A 10,000-nucleotide genomic window follows, 5' to 3' on the forward strand; every position below is an offset into this window, starting at 1 on the left:
TTAGTGCCCAAGGCCTGGGTAACTTACACACCTGTGAAGGTACCATTAATGGTGAAAGGTCCATACAGGTTTTGGAGCAACATATGTTGTCATCCAAGCAACGTCTTTTTCATGGACGCCCCTGCTTATTTCAGCAAGACAATGCCAAGCCAGATGTTACAACAGTGAGACACACAAATTGTACATTTTTGTTCCAAGCGAGAGGCGCCTACACGCAGAACTTCACTGGTTTTGGGTTTTGTAAGACTTTTATTTGCATTATGTGAATGTTGTCTATCTGCGTTGGCCCTGCCATGAGGTGGACACTTGTCCAGGGTGTACCCCGCCTTGCGCCCAGGTGCAGCTGGGATAGGCTCCAGCACCCCCCCGCGAACCCGAGAGGGACAAACTGGCTGGATGATGTAAGAGCTGGCCGATGATAAAAGACAGCGTCTCCTTCTCCCAACATGTGGTTTAGGCTTCGAGACAACAGGGGACTGTAGTCATAATGGACTCTTTCCCCTGCTTTCATCATGTTGTCATTACTGCCCGTCTTTGCAGGAGAGGACGGTTAGTTAAAGCTCATTACATTTCATTTACTGTACGGCTCTTTTTAAATGTCATCGGACGTCTTTAATTTTTTAAAATCCACAATGATAAAGCACCGTGTTTACCGGACCATAGGGCGCGCCGGATTATAAAGCACATTAAAGGGGTCATATTATTATTTTTTTTCTAAATTGAAAACACTATCTTGTGGTCTACATAACACATGTAGCGACCGACTGTAGTTACGGACAGTGGTTTTCTGAAGTGTCCCTGAGCCCATGTGGTGATATCCTTTACACACCGATGTCCCCTTTTGACGCAGTACCGCCTGAGGGATAAAAGGTCCGTAATACCATCGCTTACGTGCAGTGATTTCTCCAGATTCTCTGAACCTTTTGATGTTTGATCCAGAAACGCCGCCGTGTAAAAGTTTTCTGTGGTCTGACGAGTCCACATTTCAAAAAAATTTCTGCGTTATAATAATGGCATACGTCCAGAGGTTCCACAGAAATTTTGAAATGTGGACTCGTCAGACCACAGAACACTTTTCCACTTTGGATCAGTCCATCTTAGATTATCTCAGGCCCAGAGAAGCCGGCGGCGTTTCTGGATGTTGTTGATAAATGGGTTTTGCTTTGCATAGTAGAGCTTTAACTTGCACTTACAGATGTAGGGACCAACAGTAGTTATTGACAGTGGTTTTCTGAAGTGTCCCTGAGCCCATGTGGTGATATCCTTTACACACCGATGTCCCCTGGTGCAGTACCGCCTGAGGGATAGAAGGTCCGTAATATCATCGCTTACCTGCAGCGATTTCTCCAGATTCTCTGAACCTTTTGATGTTTGACCCAGAAACGCCGCCGGCTTCGCTGGGCCTGAGCTCATCAAAGATGGACTGATGCAAAGTGGAAAAGTGTTCTGTGGTCTGACGAGTCCACATTTCAAATTTTTTTCTGCATTATAATAATAGCATACGTCCAGAGGTTCCACAGAAATTTTGAAATGTGGACTCGTCAGACCACAGAACACTTTTCCACTTTGCATCAGTCCATCTTAGATGATCTCAGGCCCAGAGAAGCCGGCTGCGTTTCTGGATGTTGTTGATAAATGGGTTTTGCTTTGCATTGTAGAGCTTTAACTTGCACTTACAGATGTAGCGACCACCAGTAGTTATTGACAGTGGTTTTCTGAAGTGTCCCTGAGCCCATGTGGTGATATCCTTTACACACCGATGTCGCCTTTTGACGCAGTACCGCCTGAGGGATTAAAGGTCCGTAATACCATCGCTTACGTGCAGTGATTTCTCCAGATTCTCTGAACCTTTTGATGTTTGAACCAGAAACGCCGCCAGCTTCGCTGGGCCTGAACTCATCTAAGATGAACTGATGCAAAGTGTAAAAGTGTTCTGTGGTCTTACGAGTCCACATTTAAATTTTTTTCCGCATAATAATAATGGCATTCGTCCAGAGGTTCCACAGAAATTTTGAAATGTGGACCCGTCAGATCACAAAACACTTTTCCACTTTGCATCAGTCCATCTTAGATTATCTCAGGCCCAGAGAAGCCGGCGGCGTTTCTGGATGTTGTTGATGAACGGGTTTTGCTTTGCATAGTAGAGCTTTAACTTGCACTTACAGATGTAGCGACCAACAGTAGTTATTGACAGTCGTTTTCTGAAGTGACCCTGAGCCCATGTGGTGATATCCTTTACACACCGATGTCGCCTTTTGACGCAGTACCGCCTGAGGGATTAAAGGTCCGTAATACCATCGCTTACGTGCAGTGATTTCTCCAGATTCTCTGAACCTTTTGATGTTTGATCCAGAAACGCCGCCAGCTTCGCTGGGCCTGAGCTCATCAAAGATGGACTGATGCAAAGTGTAAAAGTGTTCTGTGGTCTGACCAGTCCACATTTCAAATTTTTTTCCGCATTATAAAAATGGCATACGTCCAGAGGTTCCACAGAACTTTTGAAATGTGGACTCGTCAGACCACAGAACACTTTTCCACTTTGCATCAGTCCATCCTAGATTATCTCCAGCCCAGAGAAGCCGGCGGCGTTTCTGGATGTTGTTGATAAATGGGTTTTGCTTTGCATAGTAGAGCTTTAACTTGCACTTACAGATGTACCGACCAACAGTAGTTATTGACAGTGGTTTTCTGAAGTGTCCCTTAGCCCATGTGGTGATATCCTTTGCACACCGAAGTCCCCTTTTAATGCAGTACCGCCTGAGGGATAGAAGGTCCGTAATATCATCGCTTACGTGCAGTGATTTCTCCAGATTCTCTGAACCTTTTGATGTTTGACTGAGAAACGCCGCCGGCTTCGCTGGGCCTGAGCTCATCTAAGATGGACTGATGCAAAGTGGAAAAGTGTTCTGTGGTCTTACGAGTCCACATTTAAATTTTTTCTGCATCATAATAAAAGCATACGTCCAGAGTTTCCACAGAAAATTTTAAATGTGGCCTCGTCAGACCAGAGAACACTTTTCCGCTTTGCATCAGTCCATCTTAAATGAGCTTGGGCCCAGCGTCGCTCCAGGGTGTTGTTGATAAATGGCTTTTGCTTTGCCTAGCATAATTTTAACTTGCACTTACCGATGTAGCAACCAACTGTAGTTACTGACAGTGGTTTTCTGAAGTGTTCCCGAGCCCATGTGGTGATATCCTTTACACACCAATGTCGCTTTTTGATGCAGTACCGCCTGAGGGATCGAAGGTCCGTAATATTGCTTGTGTGCAGTCATTTTTCCAGATTCTCTGAACCTTTTGATGCTATTACGGACCGTAGACGGTGAAATCTGGATGGTTCTTTTTCCTCCGGACAAAAGAGGAAAAGACAATTTGGACTTTTTTTGCTGATTTTTGCAAAAAGTAACAAAGTTTATCAGTTCGAACGTTAAGTATCTTGTCTTTGCAGTCTATTAAATTAAATATCGGTTGAAAAGGATTGGCAAATCATTGTATTCTGTTTTTTATTGACCATTTACACAACGTGCCTAGTTTACTGGTTTTGGGTTTTGTGTAGTGTGCAGACCTAGTATTCAGTATATTTAGGGACCGATGTCCCTTTGGGACAGAGGACCCTATTGAATTTCTAAGGTTTTATTATTATTATTATTATTATTCTTTATTATTATTCCGCCGCCTCTTTGAGCTGTAATTCGACCCCCTTAACATGCTTCAAAACTCACCAAACCAGGACTGGCGAAAATTTTGATCTAATCAAAAAAAACAAACCCTAAAACTCAAAAATGCGCTGTAGCGTTCCCTAGGAAGAAAACACAGACAAAACTGTCTGAGACTTCCAGTATCAATGTCGTAGAAACATGAAACAAAAAACCTCTATGTAGGTCTCAGTTAGACCTATATTTTAATGTTTATATTCTTCTACATACATGCGTTGGACTATTTTCAAATGTTCTACTGCCAATTGAGGAAAATGGCACGTTAAAGCCCGGATCAAACAGATTTATTCTTCAATTGTATTTATATAGCAATGCAATACTGTGGTCGCCTTGTACAATTAACCCTAATTCAGACTTAATTCAGTCCCATGTGGACTAGTTTTAGTCGAGATAACTAAAAAATGCGCTCTAGCGTTCCTTAGGAAGAAAACAGACAAAACTGTCTGTGACTTCCAGTAGCAATGTCGTAGAAACATGAAACAAAAACCTCTATGTAGGTCTCAGTTAGACCTATATTTTAATGTTTATCTTCTTCTACATACATGCGTTGGACTATTTCCAAATGTACTACTGCCAATTGAGGAAAATGGCACGTTAAAGCCCGGATCAAACAGATTTATTCTTCAATTGTATTTATATAGCAATGCAATACTGTGGTCGCCTTGTACAATTAACCCTAATCCAGACTTAATTCAGTCCCATGTGGACTAGTTTTAGTCGAGATAAGCCATTCTATTGTGCGTATAGTCCATCCAAATAGTTTCACGTTGCGCAATTGTTAGTAACCACACACACAAAAAAAAGAGGCAGTGACAGCATTTCAATTTTAGATATGGCTCAAGGCGGAAAACTGGGCCACTGCAGACTTTGATGTCTTAATTATATGTGTGTGCTGGTGTGTGCTTTTTTTTTCTTTTTTTTAAATTCCAAAGAAACCGGGAAGGCACATTGATGAACAGAAATGACAGGAAAATGATGCAAACGAGAGCCAGAAAAGGGATGACCACAGAGAGGATATGATTGAAGGGCTGGAGAAGTGGGTAAAGATGTGTTGGGAGACAGAGACAAATGGAGTTGAACTCTGATAAAAGAAGAAGAGTGACAGAGCTGAAAATACTATAGAATCCAAGTTGAATGGGCCTTGATTAACTGCGGCACGGGGTCACGGCGGAGCTTGTGTCTGTCTGCTGGGGCCGGGCTTAGGAGAATTGTGTTGGTGTCACAGTCTGCCTGCGCAATTTGCACTTCTGACACGCCTGGATGCAATTTAGAAGACGTGATAACTTAATAGGGGGGCTGCGCTTTTTAATGTATACATTTGCATATTTAGGAGGGAAAAATAAATCTTTGTGAGGTTGACAGTAAATACTCGGGGCTGCTCCAATCGTGTTTTCATACCCATCATCCATGAGTCAGGTTGGCTGATCAGCAACTGATGGACCGGAGCGCTGGGATTTCAATCAATCAATCAATGTTTACTTATATAGCCCTAAATCACTAGTGTCTCAAAGGGCTGCACAAACCACAACACAAACCACTACGACATCCTCGGTAGGCCCACATAAGGGCAAGGAAAACTCACACCCAGTGGGACGTCGGTGACAATGATGACTATGAGAACCTTGGAGAGGAGGAAAGCAATGGATGTCGAGCGGGTCCAACATGATACTGTGAAAGTTCAATCCATAATGGATCCAACACAGTCGCAAGAGTCCAGTCCAAAGCGGATCCAACACGGCAGCGAGAGTCCCGTTCACAGCGGAGCCAGCAGGAAACCATCCCAAGCGGAGGCGAATTTCATGCTATTTAAAGGGGAAAATTATCACCAGACCTATGTAAGCGTCAATATATACCTTGATGGTGCAGAAAAAAGACCATCTATTTTTTTAACCGATTTCCGAACTCTAAATGGGTGACTTTTGGCGAATTAAACGCCTTTCTGTTTATCGCGCTGGAAGTGATGACGTCAGAACGTGATGTCGCCGAGGTAACACACCCACCATTTTCAACACATTACAAACACCGGGTCTCAGGTCTGTTATTTTCCGTTTTTTTGACTATTTTTTGGAACCTTGGAGACATCACGCCTCGTCGGTGTGTTGTCGGAGGGTGTAACAACACTAACAGGGAGGGATTCAAGTTGCACCACTGGTAAGAAATCTGCCGCTAGACCCCCATTGAATGTGCCAGAGTGTCTCCACATTTTACCGGCGATGCTAAGGCAGACATGGCACAGAGATGTATGGATAACCTGCAGATGCATTTGCAACGATAGTCAACGAAATCACAAAGGTGAGTTTTGTTGATGTTGACTGCCAGCTAATCGATGCTAACATGCTACGCTAATCGATGCTAACATGCTATTTACCGGCGGTGCTAAAGCAGACATGGCACAGAGATGTATGGAGAACCTGCAGATGCATTTGCAACTATATTACGTTTCCTTCCACCCACATTTAATGCGAAACAAACACTTACCAATCGACAGATTTAAGTTGCTCCAGTGTCACAAGATGCGAAAGTCCTGATCGTTTGGTCCGCACATTTTACCAGCGATGCTAACGCAGCTATTCGGCCATGCTATGGCTATGAATAGCGTCAATAGCTTCAGTTTCTTCTTCAATATTTTCATACTCCAACCATCTGTTTCAATACATGCGTAATCTGTTGAATAGCTTAAGTCGCTGAAATCCGAGTTTGAATCCGAGCTAATGTCACTATATCTTGCTGTGGTATTCCCATTGTTTGTTTACATTGGCAGCACTGTGTGACGTCACAGGGAAATGGCCAGTGTCTTCGCAGAGAGCGAAAATAAGGCACTTTAAAGCTTTATTTAGGGATATTCCGAGACCGGTAAAATTTTGAAAAAAAATTCAAAAAATACAACAAGCCACTGGGAACTGATTTTTATTGTTTTTAACCCTTTTGAAATTGTGATAATGTTCCCCTTTAAAAAACTGTTTTCGTATCACGCTGCATTTATTCCATCTTTTTACAACACCCAAAACCAGTGAAGTTGGCACGTTGTGTCGATGGTAAATAAAAAAAGAATACAATGATTTGCAAATCCTTTTCAACTTATATTCAATTGAATAGACTTCAAAGACAAGATAGTTGACCTTCAAACTGGAAAACGTTGTTATCTTTTGCAAATATTAGCTCATTTGGAATTTGATGCAATTGAATAGACTTCAAAGACAAGATATTTGACCTTCAAACTGGAAAACTTTATTTTTTGCAAATATTAGCTCATTTGGAATTTGATGCGATTGAAAAGACTTCAAAGACAAGATATTTAACGTTAAAACTGGAAAACTTTGTCATCTTTTGCAAATATTAGCTCATTTGGAATTTGATGCAATTGAATTAACTTCAAAGACAAGATATTTGACCTTCAAACTGGAAAACTTTGTTATCTTTTGCAAATATTAGCTCATTTGGAATTTGATGCAATTGAAAAGACTTCAAAGACAAGATATTTGACCTTCAAACTGGAAAACTTTTGTTATTTTTTTGCAAATATTAACTCATTTGGAATTTGATGCAATTGAAAATACTTCAAAGAAAAGATATTTGACCTTCAAACTGGAAAACTTTGTTATCTTTTGCAAATATTAGCTCATTTGGAATTCGATGCAATTGAAAAGACTTCAAAGACAAGATATTTAACGTTCAAACTGGAAAACTTTGTCATCTTTTGCAAATATTAGCTCATTTGGAATTTGATGCAATTGAATAGACTTCAAAGACAAGATATTTGACCTTCAAACTGGAAAACTTTATCTTTTGCAAATATTAGCTCATTTGGAATTTGATGCAATTGAAAAGACTTCAAAGAAAAGATATTTGACCTTCAAAATTGAAAACTTTGTTATTTTTTGCAAATATTAACTCATTTGGAATTTGATGCAATTGAAAAGACTTCAAAGAAAAGATATTTGACCTTCAAACTGGAAAACGTTGTTATCTTTTGCAAATATTAGCTCATTTGGAATTTGATGCAATTGAATAGACTTCAAAGACAAGATATTTGAACTTCAAACTGGAAAACTTTGTCATATTTTGCAAATATTACCTCATTTGGAATTTGATGCAATTGAATAGACTTCAAAGACAAGATATTTGACCTTCAAACTGGAAAACTTTGTTATTTTTTGCAAATATTAGCTCATTTGGAATTTGATGCAATTGAAAAGACTTCAAAGACAAGATATTTAACGTTCAAACTGGAAAACTTTGTCATCTTTTGCAAATATTAGCTCATTTGGAATTTGATGCAATTGAAAATACTTCAAAGACAAGATATTTAACGTTCAAACTGGAAAACTTTGTTATTTTTTGCAAATATTAGCTCATTTGGAATTTGATGCAATTGAAAAGACTTCAAAGACAAGATATTTAACGTTCAAACTGGAAAACTTTGTCATCTTTTGCAAATATTAGCTCATTTGGAATTTGATGCAATTGAATAGACTTCAAAGACAAGATATTTGACCTTCAAATTGGAAAACTTTGTTATCTTTTGCAAATATTAGCTCATTTGGAATTTGATGCAATTGAAAATACTTCAAAGACAAGATATTTGACCTTCAAACTGGAAAACTTTGTTATCTTTTGCAAATATTAGCTCATTTGGAATTTGATGCCTGCAACATATTCCAAAAAAAGCTGGCACAAGTGGCAAAAAAGACTGAGAAAGTTGAGGAATGCTCATCAAATACTTATTTGGAACAGGCTAATTAGGAACAGGTGGGTGCCATGATTTGGGTACAAGAGCAGCTACTATGAAATGCTCAGTCATTCACAGACAAGGATGGGGCGAGGGTCACCACTTTGGAAACAAATGTGTGAGCGAATTGTCCAACAGTTTAAGAACATTTCTCAACCAGCTATTGCAAAGAATTAAGGGATATCACCATCTACAGTCCATAATATCATCAAAAAGTTCAGAGAATCTGGAGAAATCACTGCACATAAGTGGAAATGCTTGTGACCTGCGATCCCTCAGGCGGTACTGCGTCAAAAAACGGACATCAGTGTGTAAAGGATATCATCACACGAGCTCAGGAACACTTCGAAAAACAGTTTGTTGCTACATCTGTAAATGCAAGTTCAAACTGTATTATGCAAAGTGAAAGCCATTTATCAACAACACCCACGAACGCCGCCGGCTTCGCTGGGCCTGAGCTCATCTAAGATGGACTGATGCAAAGTGGAAAAGTGTTCTGTGGTCTGACGAGTCCACATTTCAAATTATTTTCGGAAACTCTGGATGGCGTGTCCTCCGGGACCAAAGAGGAAAAGAACCATCCGGACTGTTATAGGTGCAAAGTTGAAAAGCCAGCATCTGTGATGGTATGGGGGTGTGTTAGTGCCCAAGGCATGGGTAACTTACACATCTGTGAAGGCACCATTAATGCTGAAAGGTACATATGTTGCCATCCAAGCACAGTCTTTTGCATGGACGCCCCTGCTTATTTCAGCAAGACCATACCAAGCCACATTCTGCACGTGTTAAAACAGCGTGGTTTCATACTAAAAGACAGGTCTGGAGTCCCAAACGTTTACTGAGTGTTGTTAAAAGGAAAGGCCATGTAACACAGTGGTAAAAATGCCCCTGTGACAACTTTTTTGCTGCCATTAAATTCTAAATTAATGATTATTTGCACAAAAAATCAGTTCAAACATTAAATATCTCGTCTTGGCAGTCTATTTAATTGAATATCAGTTGAAAAGGATTTTTGTATTCTGTTTTCATTTACCATTTACACAAGGAGCCAACTTCACTGGTTTTGGGTTCTGTACCCAGATCTAGTCCTCAATGCAGTTCTCTTCATTACCTCAAGTCTCTGGCACACATCCTGGTGTGCGGGTAAGCAAGTCTCTGTTACTGTTCTTACCTGGGGGCTGACGCTGGGGCCGTAGCCCATGCCGGGCGAGGTCATGGAGTGGGGCCCCATGGGCGAGCTGATGACAGAGAAGGGCGAGGTCAGGCCGTTCATGGGCGAGCTCAGGGTGCTGATGGGAGAGTGGAGAGACCCCGAGGGCCCCATGCTCGTCGGACTGAGCAAAGATGGGTGCATTCCTCGGTGGGAGGTAGGAGAGCCCAGGGGTGAAGAGCTCAGGTGGCCTGAAGAGTCTGTTGGGAGGAAAGAGATAATATTATGTGCATTTAGACTCAAGTTTGACAACATGTTGCAGATCCACAAACAACCTTTTGTGTCTAGATCAGGGGTGTCCAAACTTTTTCCACAGAGGGTATTTTTCATTTTCAAACCATGACC

The 10,000-nt window shown here is 41.0% G+C and overlaps 1 protein-coding gene across 2 annotated transcripts in view; it reads right to left on the reverse strand.

The window, feature by feature from the left end:
* The window catches only part of LOC133536502 (retinoic acid receptor RXR-alpha-A), a 298,975-nt gene that overhangs the window by 103,638 nt on the left and 185,337 nt on the right, over nt 1-10,000 (reverse strand). For both annotated transcript variants that reach the window (XM_061877084.1, XM_061877085.1), the window contains exon 3: nt 9,617-9,855. In XM_061877084.1, coding sequence (XP_061733068.1) covers nt 9,617-9,855 — 239 coding nt within the window. The remainder of the gene's footprint in view (nt 1-9,616; nt 9,856-10,000) is intronic.

Source organism: Nerophis ophidion, linkage group LG17 (assembly GCF_033978795.1).
Source record: "Nerophis ophidion isolate RoL-2023_Sa linkage group LG17, RoL_Noph_v1.0, whole genome shotgun sequence".
Lineage (NCBI taxonomy): Eukaryota > Metazoa > Chordata > Actinopteri > Syngnathiformes > Syngnathidae > Nerophis > Nerophis ophidion.